Genomic DNA, 19722 nt, shown 5'->3' on the forward strand with positions numbered 1-19722 from the left:
GCTCGTATAACGCATCCACTAGAGCCTGAGGCCCCCTAGCTGACTGGCTAATCAACGCCTGATCATCCGCGAATCTCACTGATTTGAACATCATTCCTCCCACTTTTATTCCAGCTTCTAGCTCATCCCACGCTTCCCTTACCATCTCTTCAGCGTACACGTTAAAGAGCAGCGGCGATAAAGGACAGCCTTGCCTCACACCTCGGCCAATGCTTGCCCACCCAGATTCTCCGTCCGCTACCCTCACTTGCGCAGTCTGGGCCATAAACAGATAACGAATCAGTCGTCTATCCCTCCAATCTACACCTATTCTCTTGAGAATGTCCATTAACTTAACCCAGTTCACCCTATCAAACGCTTTCTCAAAATCCACGAAACACGCATATACGTCCTGCTCATATTCTAGGTTCCTCTCCACGAGGGACCTCATTATTGCTATTGCATCACGAGTTGACTTCCCTTTTCTGAAACCAAACTGATCTTCGCCCAAATACTCGTTTGCCCTCGCCTCCATTCGTCTGTTCAATAACCTCAGCACCACTTTCGCCGCATGTGATATTAGGCTGATAGTCCTATAATCTCCGCATTCCACTGCTTTCTTCTTTTTCGGAAGCGGAATTAAAACCGTCTTCACGAAATCCTCCGGCCAACATCCCTCCTCATAGATCCTGCGCACTAGTTCGAAAAACCTTTTCTTACCTTCCTTCCCTAGATTCTTCAGAAGCTCACACGGTATATTGTCCACGCCTACTGCATTCCTAGCCTTCATATCACGGAGTGCTCTCTCTATTTCCGAATCTAATATCTCCGGCCCAAGATTATCCTCCTCCACTGCACTTTCCTCCTCTAGATTCAATTTCTCTGGTCTGTTCATTCCGTCATACAGGTCCTCCACGTATTCCTTCCATCTACTCTGTACCTCTTCTCGCTCGGTTAGTATCCTCCCATCTTTAGCCTTAATTTTAGCCGTGGCTTGTCCTCTTTTGCCGCCCGATAGCGACTTCACTTTGGCGTACAACGCGACTACTTCTCCATCCTTCTGGAACTTTTCCATTTCCTCACACTGTCTTTTCCACCAAGCCTCCTTTGCTCTCTTCGTTTCACGCCGTAATCGATTATTAATTTGTCTATACATTATTTTGCCCTGTTCTGTGCCCACGTTCTTCCATTTCCTCCTCTCCTCCATTTCCCTTATCCTGTTCTCCGTTATCCACGGCTTTTTTATCCTTCTACTGTCAGCGTAACCAATTGACTTCTCCGCCGCTTTGACTATTCCCGTTTTAATATTATCCCATCTTTCCTCAACAGTCTTGGTGCTGTCCCGCATACTAATGTCCACTAGTTCCTGATATTCTCTCCTCATACTCCCTTTCAGGGATTCTACGTTCCATTTATTCGTCTTCCTAACTGTTATAAGTCTTTTGAATCTTACGTTGCATTTCATGAGCACTAGGTTGTGGACTGAACCCGCATCCGCTGCAGGGAAGCTGCGCGAGTTTTTCACACTATTCCTAAACCTCTGTCTTACCATAATGTAGTCTATCTGATATCTCCCTACATCCCCTGGAATTTTCCATGTATACCTTCGCCCTTTATGATGATTGAACCACGTGTTTGTGATGAATAATTTGTTTCTACTACAAAATTCTGCTGCTTTCTCTCCCCTGTCGTTCCGTATTCCCAGACCAAAATCTCCTATTTCGTGTCCATCCCTCCCTTCCCCGACTGAGGCGTTCCAGTCCCCCATCACTGCCAGATTTTTCTTACCCGGTGTGTCTCTAATTATTTCCTCGAGCTGTTCATACACCTCATCTACTTCTTCCTCCCAATGATTCCTAGTGGGCATGTAAACTTGGACCACCACAAGGTTGGCGGGCCGCGCCTCAATTTCTACCACCAGAATCCTATCGCTTACCTAGTCTATACCTACCACATACTTACCCATCTTCCCGTTTAATACTAATGCTACCCCTCGCTGGCTTTCCCCCCCCCCCCACTATATATAACCCTATACCCATCACTCCAATAGTCACCGCCATCTCTCCACCTCACCTCGCATAATCCTAAGATCCTCCCTTTATCCATTTCCCTTTTGATATTTTCTAACTTCCCCGCCCTCATCATAGTCCTCACATTCCACGTCCCTACATTTATAGCCGACTTCTTCTTCTCCACCTTCTTGGTCTTCTTTTCTTCTTTCTTCATTGCTGCTGCTGATGATGTTGATGATGATAAGTCTCGTGCCCGACACCCGCCCTTTGCGGACGGGTCCCGGGCGATGAGATTCCGAGGCTCACTCCATTCCGGGTTGTACTCCATGTGTTCAGGGAAGAGATAGTTGGTAGGGTTTCCCACTTCCATTCCAACAGTGTTTTTCACGTGACACCATCACGTGGACTACCTTTCGTCTGGCTCCTACCCTTCGACCTATCTGGCCTGGGTGGCCCTACCGGGAATAATTTAGAATTAATCCCGCCAGTGTAGCTCTAGGGGTCATAGGAACGCGCAAGCCTTTTCACCGCGACAAGGTTGTAGCCCAAGGGTAAGGCAATGGAAAATAACCTCAGAAAAAATTTAAACACGAATTTTTGTTTTTTCACCGTATCTCCAATTTTTATTTTTATAAAATCGTTTTCTTGATTTTAAATTGTGTATAGTATTAAGGGTATCATCCTGATTTTTTTCAAAAGTTTGAAATTTTCAAAATTAAATTTAAAATTTTAGGAAACAATAGACACGCCGAAAAAAATATATGTTGTTACCCCTATCTGAAAGTAAAATCCTAATTTTTTTCAGATTTTTAAAATTGGTTGAACAGGGTCAAAAACACGAATAACTGCTTTCTGCCATTTGCATCTATGTATTCCAGGAGGATATTTGATTTGATTGTTGAGAGCAACGATTGTTGATCAGTTTATAATATTATTGATTAAGAATAAACATTAACATAAACAATGCCCATCACACTTAGATTAATCGGAATTTTTGTTTATAACCATACTGTTAAGGTTTGATTTCACGGCATTTCATGAGGCACGTTTACTCTGTTTTGAACCGAGTTATAACTATCGCGCCATCAAGTCATGTCATATTAATGCTGCTCCCTACGGGCTCTTTTCATGAGATTTTGAGCGTCAGTCAGCGTTGCTTGAACTCTCAAGGGGCAAATTTAGGCTACAGACTTGTACCTGAATTTTTTTTACGGTTACAAGCACTAATAGGTCAGCTACTGAATGCATGAAATTTTGACTTCATTATGTGCTTCATAAGACCACAATGTCTAAAATGCCCTAAGTTATAGAATAAAAATTAGGAAATCCATTGAAAAAAATTCGCACATACACGCCTGCCCTATGTAGATTGAATAAAAGAAAATGTCTTTCTGATAAGCCATTGTTATACTTATTTTTGTAAAATTATTGATTTTATATTTTATTATAATAAGTCAAAAATTATTACCATCGGTACAGCCGTTCTTGATTTATAAATGGTGTAACTAAACTGCTCATTGATTAACAGGCGGTACGAAGTTCGCCGGGTCAGCTAGTTATAATATAATATAAAGCATACCTGTGGATAAATGTGAATATCGTGGTGAAGTCATAATGATTATTGTTGAATAAATGAATTAATTGTTGCAATACACAAATTGTACCGATTTTTGTGAAATACAGTTCCATTAAAAAAGGGATGAAATATGTCAATTAAGCAGTAAGCGGTGACGTGAAAAACAATAGCCATAACGCCGCGATGCATAGAATTGGTGATTTTCAAAGTCAGACCCAAACGTGGAATAAGAAATCAAGGAAGTGATCGGAACAGGATTTTTTAATCGTGTTGTTTCATAATTCCATTTACATTTTAATCAATATATCTTCTGAAAAAGTTTAAGTTGACGTGTTTTTGGGAATTTTGGGTTGATAAATTCATTTAGAATAATAACTCTAGTGTGGATAGCATTTTAAGTACGTAGTGATTATTGTTGAACGTGGAATTCCCAGAATATCGCCTTCGGATAGTTCTCAATGATTCCATTATCGATTGTATTGGATTCAACGGAGGGAATTGATATGAAGTGATGATATCGTAGGCCGCCTCCTCTTCTTTCCCTTTCAACAAAACCTATTTCTGAAGGTGTCGTTGGAGGTGAAATCCGATCTTCCCCCCCTCTCTCGGCTTCCTTTGCAATTATCTTGTGGTCCACTCACGTGGTGGTGGGCTGAGGGTCGCTTCCCTCAGATTACATTTCTCCCCCGACATGATCTGTGGAGAAACAAACATAATCCGCTCGTGGCCTTCATCAATCCCTCCTCCTTACACAAGACAGAATAAAGCGCGCAATCCCAATGATAATATAAAGCGTTCCACATTCAGCTGACAGTATGGGCTCTTGCGGAGATTCGTTTCCCATGTTAATCTCCATAAGGCCGGGAGCGCGGTGTTGTCAATAGCAGCATAAAAATTAATATTTCGCTATGAACTGTTTAACATTGTACTCCAACGTAGAATAGACGTTGCATTCATTGGCGCCAATTATTTTTACATAAAAATTATAGCAAAGGCTATAAAAAACATTTCCTTAAATTTAAGTTACAAACGTGTATTTTTTTTTTACTGTATCTTCGTCTATCTACCGATTTGATCGATAGATTTTTCTTCCTTATAGGAAAATCTACTAAAATTGGTAGCATATTAATTGCGTATAGCTTGGTTTCGTTAGTGGTAGGACCTGCCCGCCTTTGTGACGGTGCAGGATTCCTCGTCCCGTCCTTCCTTCCCCGTCCTTTCCTTGGAGGCGTCGTCGGGCTCCTATCGCGGCGGCGCCTCCTTCCTTGTTCCTTCCAGTCCTCCCCCTTCTGCGGTGCAGAGGTGATAAGCTAACGCTTCAGACCTCGGCCCAGGAGAGTAACCCCGCGAGCCCGCCCAAGGGTTTCGTATCCATTGTATCTTCGTCTCTTAATTGCCTTATAACCGTTGATTATATTGAATTGAATCCTCTTCACAATATTCTTCATACTATTTTCTTTTTGAAGGAACCAATTTTACAATAATTGAGAAAAAATGTAGTTGTACCGACGTAACACCCTTTAGGACAACGCTTTTTCTGCTGATGGCCGGAAAAATTTGATTAAGAATGAAGCTTTAAGATAGAGTTCCAGCTTCGAGAAATAAAACGTCTGCCGAAAATGATCTTTTCATATCTCCTGACTCTAATTAACTATGAAGTTACCGCTAGCATTTGAGCCAATTTCCTAATAGTGCGAAAATAGTACTGAATATTCGGGTGCCTCACAATAAATTCTAACTCGGGTACTTCACTTGAACTCTAACTTAAAGCTTAACAGTATGGTTATAAACATTAACTACGATTTTTCTTAGAGTGATAGACATTTTTTATGTTAATACTTAGTCTTAGTGATGGGTCGATCATGAACGATTCGATCAAAAAGATTGAATCACTAGGTGAATCAAATGACTCATGATTCATTTCGTTAAACAAGTCGATCATCAATCATCAATCACTCCAACTTCCGGTTTCATATCAATCATCCCGGTTTCCGGTTTGTTTCAAAATTTGGAACGATCGATGCTTTATCTATTTTCGTCAGGGCAGAAATAGTTATGTCATGTAGAACTGAATACTTGTGTAATCTTTTTCTTAAATGTTTTCCAGCAGTTATCAGTATTAATAACACCAATACACGTAAAAGGAAAATATTAAGATGACTCCTGTAGGAGAACGTTAAGAAGTAGAAGTTAAAGCTGGTTACATTTTATTGTGCCGTTCATAAAATTATCCTGCAGATCAGATTCATGCATAGTGTGTGGTGTATTTTGTGTTGTATTTTGAGATATGTAGTTAGAAATTATTTTATTAGTGTTAAGAAACTGGCAGTTTTGCCTTCCCAAATATTTTCATGACACTACTTCCTTCATTTTTGCAATCTAATTTACTCATCTAGGAATTCACAATCAAAATAGTATATGAAATGATAATATGGATAGCAATCGGCGTTACCAATGCTCTTCGCAGATGAGGCAGTATTTATTCGATTATTCAAAGTTATTTATTACATCCATTGATTGAGTCTTTTCGATCATGATTCCTTTTGAGTCTTTTCAATCATGACTCCTTTGAGTCTTTTCGATCTTGATTCCTTTGAGTCTTTTCGATCTTGATTCATTTGAGTCTTTTCGATCTTGATTCCTTTGAGTCTCTTCGATCTTGATTCATTTGAGTCTTTTCGATCATAATGATTGAATCAATTGATTGAATCACTTATGTGACTCGAGTCAAAATGATTGAATCACTAAAATGATCGACTTTGCCCATCACTACTTAGTCTTAATCAATAATATTACAAATTGATCAACAATCGTTGCTCTCAACAATCAAATCAAATATTCTCCTCAAATACATTGATGCAAATGGCGCAAAGCAGCTATTCGTGTTTTTGACCGTGCTCCACTAAATTTAAAAATCTGAAAAAAATTAGGGAAATTATAACATTGATGGAAACGAACTTTCTCTTTAAGCAACATGCTCATTGGTCATGTCAAAGTCATGCATTGAAATTTTGAGTGTTGGCAATGAACGCTGCGAAAAAGTGACACCTTTGTGCGATGGACGCGCAAACGCATATAATACTCGGTGCGTGGTTGGGGGGGGGGGGGGGCACAAACCTTAGGAAAACGACGGGGGGGGGGGGGGGGGGGGGCGGATTCTACTCGCAACTTGCCTGCGAACGGCGCGCAATTCACGTTTTAATCCGTCCTTCGTCGAGACCACGGTCTTAGAATATGAGAAGGTCTGGGAACTCTCCGTCCAGGCATGGTTAATGAAGCCGTTTCCCGTTGAGGCCGGAAGGGGCGCCACCTATCCTGAAGGGCAAGTTCCCTACGTTTCTGTATACGATACTTCAGTAATTATGAACTAATTTATGGCAAAAATGAAGAAAAACACATCGAAAGTGGTTGCTAGTTAACAATTTCATATGCACTTAACATCTTATAGCGAAACATGCCTTGAAAACGTTCTCATACGTGAGTATTGATCAAATGGAAGGCGTTGGATTTCAGCTTCGTCTGCTTCCATACCTTTTTATTACAATCAGTTGCAGCCATAACGAAAGATTGTCAGCAGTTAAAACCTTATTTAGTGAGGAAAGGTATTTTTAAGGAAATAATTATTTATAACTACCTATCTTGTGGTAAACGTCAACATAGGTTGTCATAGAAGCAACGTACGCAACATTGCCTCTGCGTGAGCCCATCGGCATGTTTCCGCGGCCTTATAATATAGATGTTATTCCTTGCTTTCAAACACTATTTACAAATATTAGAAACAATGCAATATCAGAAACGCAAACGGCTTTTTACCAAGGCCGAAGTGAAATACTTCTTATGAAGTGACATATGTTAATGTTTTTACTCTCCTGAGTCTCGATAGAGTGATAAAATGAGGCAGTACACAGCAAACCTAAAAAACAAGGTTCTATCCTGGGGACATTTTGCGGGTATAGAATACGCATATTTAAGTGTTGAACAGGGTGAATAATTTCCGGAAGTAGTATTATTACCGTTAAAGTCTATTATATAACGATGCTTGTCTACTCACCAAAGGAATAATTTGAGATTTAAGGAAGTAAAATGCCACCTGAAAGATAAGAACGAAAGATATTTTGCAAATAATTTCCGAATAAACTTCCACGAAAACAGTACAATGGATATAATCCGAGGGATTTGCGGATGTCTGATCAATTGTAGGTACTGGCAAATCTGAAATATTATCCCTCCCTAAAATAAGATAAGTATACGACAGAAATCACAGGCTATAATAAGCAGTAAATGTACTTTTCATGAGAGTTGCACCATCGATAACAGCTGCATTAAAAGAAATCATTGAAAGAGGTATTAAGATGGAAAACGATTCACATTTTTCCAACGTTTATAATGTACACACACATCAAATCTACATTTCCAGAATGATTACACAATTCTATTGAAACTGAAATTATTTATACAATCAATGCAAAATATCATCATTAAAAATAAATTTTAAGTACACACAATTTAACATTTATATTAAAATAGATTCAATTTAGTAAGAGAGAATGATGAGAGCCGTCGTACATCTTGCATTTTCTCAGTGTTACTTCATTCCTCTACTGTGAATGAAATTGACCACTGGAACAACAGAACCTGTAATTTAAAATATGTATAAATTTTGGAGCTTTGGCACACCAAAAAAAGTAATCGTACAGTTATTTCATCGCTTCTCAGGATCCTTGGGGACTCTAAAAAGCGAAATACCGGAAGTCTTGTGGCTATAACCAGTGGTGCAACGCGGTACCACACACGTCCACGGCATTTTCCTTTTTTTCAGAAAATCTACAATATATATCCACGAAATATTAATGTAGAACAATAAGGAAATAATGCAGAAAACTAACATACGAAAATAAATTAAAACTAAATCTTAATTAATTACAAAAATCACCATTTCCACTCACCTGCAGCACGCACTCAACGATAAGGAAATGGACTTACCCGCTAATGCTTGCCCTCCAGAATACGTGGCGCCGCCCCGGCAACCGTGCGGCAGGTTGAGGAAACGACTTCAATAAAAGACCATGGGTTCCCAATGGAGTGGGATAGGGAGTGTCATAGGGCTGGTCGAGACTTAAACTGGTGCCCAGCCCTATGACACTTCCTATCCTAACGGTGCAAATTTTGACTCACGAGCCGCCACTGTATGGAAGCAGACGAAGCTGAAATCCAACGCCTTCCATTTGATTAATACTCACGTATGAGAACGATTTCTAGGTATTTTGCGCTATATGATGTTAAGTGCATATGAAATTGTTAACTAGTAACCACTTTCGATGTGTTTATATTTATTTTTGCCATAAATTAGTGCATAATAACTGAAGTATCGTATACAGATACGTAGGAAACTTGCCCTTCAGGATAGGTGGCGCCCCTACCGGCCTCAACGGGAAACGGCTTCATTAAATGACCATGCCTGAACGGAGAGTGTCCAGACCTTCTCATATTCTAAGACCGTGCTGGTGCCCCATTATTACAAACGATTGCCGAGAAACAACAATGGCGGAAGAATAATATGAAAACAATTCAGTGCGTGTCCATTTAGTAATCATAATATCGACAAATCTCAATAAATAACTTCATAAACTTGTCGTCGAAATCATTTTGATAACCTTAGCGGTTGAGAAATGATTATAATTCAGTCGATTATTATAGCATTCAAACTTCTAGGACTTGGTTACGAAAAAACTGTGGGAAGATACTTGATTACAAGCAACAACAGCTCCATGTGAAAAACTAATTGCATCTATGCTTACAAACGTATGCAGAAAGTAGTAGCGAGTGCGGTTGACGTCATGAAATATTAAAATGTGAATGTATTGTATAGTTTTACTCATTAAGCAACCAACTACCCCGAAAAAAATACAACACAGAAAAATCGCAGGTGAGCCTCATTAAAAAATTTGAAGACATGAGCGTCATTCATTTCGGCCATAAGCGCATAATTATCGTCGGACTGCTTAGTGTTAAAGAGTTGATACACCAGTTAATTTCCACCTGATCGTTAGAGCTAATTGTGGTTCGCAAACCCACATGGGGAAAGCGTTGGTGCTTTTCATCACATGTAACTTCCCTTTTTCGTGAACAAGTGTCTTCAGGAAGTTTGAACACTATGATAATCGATTGAATTACAATAATTTCTCATCCTTTACGGTTTTCATTATGATTTCAACTACGAATTGATCATGTTAGTTATTGAGAATTTTAAATACTTTGAGGAGACCTAAAATAAAATTTTAAATACTTATTCAACGTAGATTTGGTAGTAAGTACAGTTTCCTTGAAATGTCGATTTCATTCCTCTTTTCCATGCTTAAATCTTACCTGCAACTTGAACAACCATGGCTTGCCCCCCCCCCCCCCCAGTTTTGATCCTGGGTACGTCCTTTAGTAATTAGCCGCAACCATTACCAATGCCACTTCCCCTGCTTATATCCTTTCAGTGAACGAATATATTTATAAATGAATGTGTAAACGAAGACAGAGTCATTATTAAAAGGAATTATTCTTTAAAAATCCAATATTAATTTTTTTTTGTCATCTGCATATATTGTCTTGATATTAAGAATTACTTTTTTTACAAAATGAAAGAAATACGACTACTTCAGATTCGAACCCTGCCACAACTTCACTGCAACAATGGGGAACATGCACAATTTTTTAAAAGCATTAGAATAAGAAGGTACCACCTCAAATGTACTCGCCGAAAATTTCGCGGACGAATAATGTTTTTAGCTGAGTTATGGCTCTTTAAAAATTGATCTTAATAGACTGTTGGAAAAGACAACGTCATCTGAGCGTACGCGCCTCACGTATCGGCACGGTATACTCTGATGACAGACTGAGGAAAAAAACGATAGAAAATCTGTCGATGTTGGAACTCAAACGCAAATCTGGCGAAAATAATTGTTGCTTTTACGCCAAACTGCAGATTGTGAATATGTTGGGTTGCTTGATTTGAGGGGCAACTGGACACCAAAAGGAAAACAAATCACTGAATGGCTCTATATCTGGAAGTTAGTTAAGTAAACCTATGAATCTATAGAAAGATTTGATGCTTTCCCGGCCTTGATGGCCTCTTTGGTGAGGCCATCGAAATTAAACTGGAGAGGAAGAACTTTAATCGCGATTCAGGGTATTCCCTTAGCAGCACTTGGAAACCCGTTCTGAAAAAACTGACCGAATACAGGGAAAGGACGATACGACGGGCAGACCAATCCGGAGTCAACCCCACCAGGCGGGAAACTACCAGCTAATCCCGAGGAACCTGACCGGAGAAGGGCAGCATATAAGCAGGCCCATTCCCGCATCACAGCATCCAGTAGCCCTGATGATGAGCGCCGAGTCGGAGCTCGAAACGTCGGCCATTATGAAGCCTTTAACCCGGTGGGAAACCCGAGAGAAGTTTACTCACTATGAATCTATAGTACACATTTGTTTTTAAATAATTTTACTAGAAATAATTCTGGGTAACTTATTACAATCGAACAAAATTTTCAAGATGTATGTGGACGGAGTTATCGATTAATCTGCATTTAGATTTCAAATTGGTATCAAGTTATAGCTTCGTATGCATAAAATGAATATTTGAGAGAACTAAGTACCTACCTATTAAATCCTGCAATTTTGGTCAAATATGTAATTTGTTGTTAAAAACGCATACCTCATTGTCATCGAGTATTTCATAGGTTTTTTTTTATTTCTTGCGATGAATTTTCGTCATGTAGTTCTGTATTAATCACGAACATGTCTAAGAAAATCTCTTATACATCTCTTAAGAGAAAACGGCCAAATCGGTGATTTATTGAGTATTAATTAGGTACTTATGAGGCTGTGCTCAATTATCCTGATGTTTTCGAGTGGAGGAGGCGGATGTCTTATGGAGTTAATCACTAAGAATTTTTCAAATTTTCCGGGACGCAAATTAATTTGATCCTAATTTCAAACACATAAATAATTTAAATATGCAATGATATCAATTATTTATTATATAAATTTGCCGTGTTGGTTTTTACTTCGTTATTTCACGATAGCCTAAAATCCTAATTAGAATTAAACAAAGTAATTTTATTTCATTCTATGATGAAGCAATTCCACAAAGTAACGCCTGAGACCGTGTCTTACACTAAAATCCTATGATATGTGGCTCTTTTTATATTGAGACTGCAAAGCTATATTCTTATATTAGTGTCGTTCCCACCATTGTTTTGAAATGTATATTGCTCTATAGCTATGAATGATATAATAGTTGAATTTAATTATGCTATTTTTCCTTGCTTGCATATGTTTCATCACTGAGTTACCTTACGTTTTAAAAATATCTATGTTAATGATGCATATCATGAAGAGATAAAACTTAACTCTCGGCGTCTATTAATTCACACTCTCAGTAGCTAATATTTTTTGCAAGCAATATGATTATTAAGCAACTGTTTCCACCAAAAACGTCGTTAAAGAGAGAATGGTTAGAATCGACCCGGTGATACCTTATGTTTCGTCTAGAACCACAACTCCGCAGGAGATCTACATTGAGTTTTGAGGTAGTAATTGAGTACATTATGTACTAATTATCAGAAATTATGCGCACAATGATTCTATCAGACCATGATTTCTCAGTACTTTTAATTTGTGATTTTTTTGCGTGAGGACCGTTTAGGGGTATTGTTCAGCATTTCGCCTCTTTGCGTCGTCAAGAAATACTTCGAAGTAGTATTCGGCGATTCGATTTGTGTTATCGGTGATCTTGCCGTGGCCTCTTCCGATTGCCAAAAACCGTAGATATGGTTAAGTGATGTTACTAAGGTTGGCTAAACGGTTCGCGCTCTGCGGTGGCTGGCGCTCACATGACGTCAGTGTCGTCGCCAATGCCTTATCTACACTACAGACTTAACTTAAGTGACTTCACTTAAATATAATCTTAAATGTGGTGCGGTAGCTACACTTGAGCTTTAAGTCGACTTCAGCGCCGTGATTGTCTATATCGGGAAGTGACTACTTAAGTTGGCTCTGTATTTAAGTTGGTGGTGTAGGTGCCACCAGCTTCATTTAAGTACACCTCCACTTAAGTCATCTTAGAACCCAACTTAAATTGCGTAGGCAACTGTTTCCGCACGGTTGAAGCTCTTCATGTGTTGTAAATGGCACATAATACCCATCTCACATCATCCCGTTGATTATGTTCTAAGTTGTGCTGTATTGTATGATGTGATTATTGAGCGTTCTATTTCGTTAGTTAATTTCTAGTGTTGGGGATATTAATTCGACGAATTTATTTTGTAGTGTTTCTCATCTTATTGTTGGTATTATTTCCGTGAAAACTAATTGCTATGCCTGTTGCTCACGGTGAAACTCGATTTATAAAACTTAGAAACGTTTTAAGGAATTTTAAGACTGACGGCAGAGGATCCGGTAAAACAGTTTATTTTCCATGGTGTCATAATCGAAAATAACGTAAACGAATGCACTCAGTAACTTCCCACACACTGTTATTGAAACTATTGCATAGGGCTTTAATTTTAGTCCTAGGGATGCCGAGGGAGATAAGATGTGGCGATTTCATTGGACGTGGGAGGAATTAATGGTTGAAATTTAACATCAATGGTTTTAATAAAGCAGTGGAATTTGACTAGCAATGAGTGTTTTTGTTTACGTTATGAATATGTCATTCCACGAAGTCACGCTTAGTAATTCTAAATTCCTCTGGCTCCATCACCTCTCGCCATATAGCGTTCCCTCAGGAACTGAAATCGGTCTTTCCTTTTAACCTTCTAAATCCAAAATGGTTAATTCACGGAGTTTGGAAGTTTATTTCAAATAACAGTCGCTCTGGATCAAAGAATCACTAATTGCTCTCCTAGACCTTCATCTGTCAACATAACTGTTTCCCGATATAGACAATCACGGCGCTGAAGTCGACTTAAAGCTCAAGTGTAGCTACTGCACCACATTTAAGATTATATTTAAGTGAAGTCACTTAAGTTAAGTCTGTAGTGTAGACAAGGCACAAGGGATGCAAGTAAACAGCCACGTAGCGATGCGCGTCACCCACGGGAGCGCAAACTCAAGATGGCCGAGCCGCGCACCCTCGTCCAATCAATTCCCTCTCCCTTCTTGATTACCAATGCGCCGTGCACTTGACATCCGGCTGACGTCACTCCAGGGAGATTTTGGAATGGGTGTGGGTCTGTCAAAAGCACTGCGAGGCAGCGTCCGCGCGCTTCAATGAATTAATTCAGAGCAGATTTCGCTTTGTTGCGTCACCATGAGCCCCGCTCCATCTTTCGACTGTGAGCATTCTTCGCGCGTGGACAACCGCATTCAAGTAAACAGACTTGATGTTGAGTGGCAGGGGTAACTTGTTGTGTGTCTATGTCAAATGAAATAATCGCTTTTGCAACGTATGGTAGGACTCTAATATTATTTTATTTTGATGGACTTTAAATTGATATTTAGAAGTTTATATCTTACAAACAATTCATTTTTTATTAAGAGATTCTCATCTAAATTTCAATGCAGGCCATTAGCCGCTGCACCCAGCTTTAAATTGGCCGAGAAGGATTCGCCCTCATGTTTGAGATGAGCAAGATGGTTTTGATTGTGGAACATAACAGAGCAAAGGACTTGCTGCTTCACTGGACTATATGTCGTTTATTACTAGCAGGCTCGGTGGTCCTTTCCTTAGAGCATGCTCGTGATGTCCTTCCGCAGCGTCAAATAGTTCTGCATACCGGTGGTCGATCCTCCGCCGCGAAGTCCAACCTTTTGATTAATTCTCGCAACACTGCTCCCGAACTAGAATTCGGGCTAGTGTTTTACGTTCGTTGGTATCAATGTTATGAAATGGCCTTGTCATCTACGTCGTCCTTTCCGTGATTGTTTATCGAGCACTTGTTAGGCGCTTTACATGAAGTATTTATTACTATAATTAAATTTGTCCTATGAATGAACGAAGGCCGCTGACCTTCCATGGTGAATACCATTCGAATAGTTATCATTTTCTTCCGTTCACTCATCGGAGCACTATATGTTCAGCTTTGGGAGAGCGCGGCTGTTTTGTAGAACTAATACCTAATTTGACCACTGGAGAATAGGGTGGTTTCCTAGTATTTTTTATTGCATAATTCGAAAGATTATTACTCCTGGAGTACGTATTTCACGCTTTTAGATTTTTAAACGACGATATCTATTTTTCATGGTTAAATGAATAGTGAAAATTTTCAAGCGCGAAAACGCGACGTCTAAGTAGGAATGATGGGAAAAAGTCCGTGTGACGTCATTCTGGTTCCCGCTGTCGCCGTGTGAGGTGACCTTGGGGCGAGGGTATGTGTGCCGCTGCGATGCAGGCTGCTAGCAGGTAGCAGAGTGCCCTGCTAGCAGGTAGCGCTTGGCTTAAATAAGGATTATTGATACCCTACCAAAAGAAGGAAACTTTCTGACCATAGGCAGTTTTAATAGGTGATTATTAAGAGATGTTTCCCTGAGCTCTATGCCACATGAATTGGTAATTTCAGGCGATGTAAAACTCCTATCTACTCGTATAGAAACTAGGTCCCTGTGACGTCACGTGGAGTGGCATCGCTTGGGCGCCAATCTGGCCTTTTTCAAATGCGGTTAAAATTGACCATTGCCATCGTCTAAACTGGGATTTCTAAAACCAAATAATTTGTATATTATGAATACAATAATATATTGGTGGGTAAGGAATCGCAATCAATACATTTCGTTTTCTTTGATGAAGGAAACTACCCTATTGTTTTTTCCGCGGAGAGCCAAATCGTAAACCCTTCCAATTTTTTTTGCAGACAGAGTGTATTTATGAGGGTGATTTTAAAGTTCAGCGTGGCGCTGAAGCCGTGGCTCGACAGTTAACAGGAAGCCGTCTTCGAGCACTGATGACATCATGTTAAGTGATGGGTCCTTTGCGATTGATAAGTTCAATGTGGTCAAATCGCTTAGTGATCAAATGACTCGTGAGTCATTGAGCGAAAAAAGGCGACATCAACCACTTAGACATCCGGTTTCATCAAATCGACCATCACAACTATAGGTTAAGCTCTGATGTTTAACCCCTACGTTTGATTAATGATAACATTTTGTCAGTTCAGAAAAAGCTAAAGGCTGGTATTTGGTAAATGAAATTGAGTGATTTCCCGAGTGAAAGCCAAAGTGAAATAAAAAAAGGTTGCTAAATTATTCATTTTTATGATTCTTTAACCGATTGAACTGTTTTTTGAAATGGTACTGCAGTAGGATAATTTAAAAAAGCGCAATGAAAATGTTAAAGTTCTGAATAATGATAATTGGCTTTAAGGGGTCCGTTAGTCATGTTCGTGTCACGACGACGGATGGCGCTCGAAGTGGCTCCGCCGTGAACAGAAAGGACAAAATTGGAACCGCATCAAAAAGGGAAATGGAAGCAGCAAAACTGAATACGTGCGCAAAGATAGATTTCCTTTCGTGATCCTTCTTCCACATGAGTATTGCATTTGGGAGGAATGCAATTTCAAATTGAAATATGCGGCATATGAACAATGGCTACCAGTCTACTCTATCAATACTTCTCCGAAATCCACGAAGCCGATGTACAAGTCCTGCTTATATTCTAGATTCCTCTCCTCCAGCCTCGACCTCATTAATTACCGCTCTTGCATCTTTCCTTTTCTTCAACCAAACTGATCAAATGCTCGTTTGCCCTCGCCTCCATTCGTCTACTAAGCATCCTTAGTAGGTACCACTTTCGCCGCGTGCGATATTATAAATAGGCTAATAGTCCTATAATCTCCGCATTCCACAACTTTCTTTTTTGGTAGCAGAATTAGAACTGTTTTCACGAAATCCCCCGGCCAACATTCCTACTCATAGGCTTTGCATACTAGTTCGAAAAACTATCCCTCCTTAGATTCATCAGAAGCTCATACGTGATTAAATCGAAACTTGAAGCACGTGCGTGGTGGAAAGGCTCCATATTAATAATGAAAGACACTTTGTTTTTTCCACAAGTTTATGTATCATGATAATATCATATAATATCATCTTTGAAGAAACAAAGTGTCTTCCATTATTAACTCGTACGTGATAATGCCAAAGCAAGATGAGCGTTCCAGTCCCCCATCACTGCTAGATTTTTCTTACCCAGTGTTTCTAAAATTATTTCCTCTAGCTGTCCATACATCTCGCGTACTTCTTCCTCCCTATGATTGAGATATCTGGTGCCTTATGCATTTGAATAATTATTTTTAAGTTTTATTATTTATCAAGAGGTTTCTCTTGGTGTTTTTTCTTCTTTGTTCCACTTGTGTTAGGAGGAGTGGTGTAAAGTATGCCATTGATCCCATTTTCATCCATGAACGTTAACGTATCTCATGTGCTTGCCGCAGGAGTGGCGCCTCGTCTGCGGAGGAGGGCCACGTGGGCGCTGGTGGCGCCGCCATGGAGCTGACGACCGTGGACTCGAGCAGCAGCGGCATGGTGGCAGGCCGCGGACACTTGGGCGCGCAGCCGCGAAAGAGGCGTGCATCCTCATTCAAGTGAGTTTCCTCTCCACGGCGACTGCATGTGCCCTCTCAACATCCACTTGTGAATCTCCCGTTTTCGATAAGCGGTCATTCCTCAAACAGAAGCTGCATTACTGCCTAAGATGGCGCCGAGCGCATGCTATTATTACCACAAGTGTTTTATATTATAATGAACTATTATTTTATTGTCCTTTATTTTCTCAATTGTTATATTCTCTTGTTGTTTCGCTGAAGAAAACTATGTTTTAATAGGAGGGCAAGATTTTGATCGGGCACTTTCCATTGATTCTGATCTAGATTTTTTCTTTCTTACTGTCAGAGTTTCTGAAGCATTTGGCCCAGTAACGCACATTAATTTCGTCGAAATACTGCAATATCTAAAAAATAAAACCATCGGCCTGCCTACCAATCATTTATGTAATCATTTCCAGATTTTCATGCAGTTACCAGCGGTCAGGAGATGCGAGCGGCACCCCGACCCCCACTACCAGTGCAGCGTCTAATTTGCCTAGCGTCCCCCTCACACACGCTATAAATTGTCATTTTGTGGTGAAACGGTCGCAGATTCAACAAAAAGAACAAAATGTCAGCGAAGGATACCGGGAGCTCTCAGTAACCCTGCGAGCTCCCGGAATAAAAATCGAAAATGTCGATGGTGTCTTGTTTCACTGTCGATTGACATATCGTTGTAGTTAGTCTTCTTTTCAATACGTAGTTTCTCGTTGGAGCGCGTTCCCCAATTCAATGGCAGCACTTCTACCGATGCTGCTGCAAAACGGCACGGAAATCAGAAACTGCCACTGTGAGCAAGTCAGTGATTTCGGAACGGTCAACAGTAGCTAGTTTTAATTAGCTGTCTCTCAATATCCATGGTTGAGGAAAAGTTAAACGCAATACTTACTGTTACTTCATGCACTGACACGAAATAAGCGGGTATCCTGAAACTCGAGCAGACGATATCATGCTTGCAGCTAATAAGGTAGAAGAATGTCAAGGGAGACGAATTTCCAACGTGTAGTTAAAATTGCGTTTGCCACTGCCTATTTTATCCTCACAAATGAAACGGTATGTTATTGAACACGAAAATTTATGTATCAATGCAATGCATTGATGAAAGAAATCAAGAAAGTTTATGCATGCATTTATGTGGTTACTTGTAAAGTGGTTTCATGAAGTGGAGGACATTGATATGCATAATATCACCAGGCGCCCATTACGACTCATTCTCGCAGAATAAAAGAAATGAAAAAGGGGAAAGATTTCGTTTGAGCTCTCAATGTGCCATAGCATGGTAAGGAATAGACAAAAAAGTCATGTAATCAATAATCCCGGTGGTATTTTAGCTATCGAACATGTTTTATAATAACTACTTAGGCATTCGAACTTTCGATAAACATGAATATGAGGGTTTATTACTTACTGATTGCTGGAAAGCATTACTTAAATTTTTGCTTGGGGAAATGTTAGTAACGACTAGAATAAACATCATGCCGTAGTAAACATAATAATTTAGCGCACATTTGTGTTGTTGATTTCTCGTGTGATGAGACAAGCTGTAGGATAATATAAATCCTGAGAAAATGCTCTATCAGAGGAATAAGGAATGTGTCAACCGGAATGCCGTTAAAGAGTGTGCAATTCTTCAAAATGGAGCAATATGCATTGATGGTGTTCGGTAGCCACGTATTAAAGATATAATCTAGAAGGTTATTTTGTAGGTAACTCTAAGAAACCTCTTTCAATCGTAAATTCCGATTTTCGTTTCATCATCATATGAATCGCATACGAACTGCAGAAAGGCATCCAATGTCGACTTTGGATAACTTCATAGGAGAGAGGAAAAAACCTAGTGAACCCATAAATAGACCACATGCATGATTTTTTAATATTTTTTTAATATGACTGGGAATTTGGAACTTGTTTATACTAATAAAATAAGCATAATATTTTTAGAGTTGACGATAGATTTTTTTTAGTTGTGGACATGTTTCTTTTCTGCCGTAAGCAAGAATATTAAAGGGCATTTCATTAAGAACAATCAGCATACAAACAAATTGTTTTGCAAAAATTTATTTGGATGAAGAAAAACATTGTTTGACTACCTTAATTCAGGTTTCATATTCTTTGAATGCTGCTGTCATTCGCCATGACAAAACCAGATTCCAAAAGTTCAACTTTTATTCTGATATGTGTACCTTTGATTTAAAGAGATATTCCATTTTTATGTTAATTGGAAGTACCATTGAATAGACTTTATTGGAAGGAGTCCAGATCGACTCTTCTTCGTTCCTAAGTTAAAAATAATCCATTGCCAATCGCCGGCCATGTTCATTTTACATTGCACCATATGCTGCTTCTCGGAAGAAAAAGTCATTTCTCTCTATTTTGATATGGAAAAATGGGTTTTTTGTAATGGGTGTTTTGATATGGAAATGAAATTCGTGTGTTTTTTCACAAACCCGGTCTGCCCTTCATCCAAAATTTGCTTATTAGAGGGGGAAACGACGCGACGTCCCCATCGTAATTTCTAAACGTGGAAACAATTGAAGGTGGCTCTCCCGTGATAAGTTTTATTTGACCATCGTGCATTTGGCCCGCT

At 39.5% G+C, this 19722-nt stretch overlaps 1 protein-coding gene across 1 annotated transcript in view; it reads left to right on the forward strand.

Moving 5' to 3' along the window:
• Positions 1 to 19722, forward strand: part of LOC124158454 (protein cycle) — a 190374-nt gene that overhangs the window by 75142 nt on the left and 95510 nt on the right. The window contains exon 3 of the mRNA XM_046533544.1: positions 16986 to 17135. Coding sequence (XP_046389500.1) covers positions 16986 to 17135 — 150 coding nt within the window. The remainder of the gene's footprint in view (positions 1 to 16985; positions 17136 to 19722) is intronic.

Source organism: Ischnura elegans, chromosome 5 (genome assembly GCF_921293095.1).
Source record: "Ischnura elegans chromosome 5, ioIscEleg1.1, whole genome shotgun sequence".
In the NCBI taxonomy this organism is placed as follows: domain Eukaryota; kingdom Metazoa; phylum Arthropoda; class Insecta; order Odonata; family Coenagrionidae; genus Ischnura; species Ischnura elegans.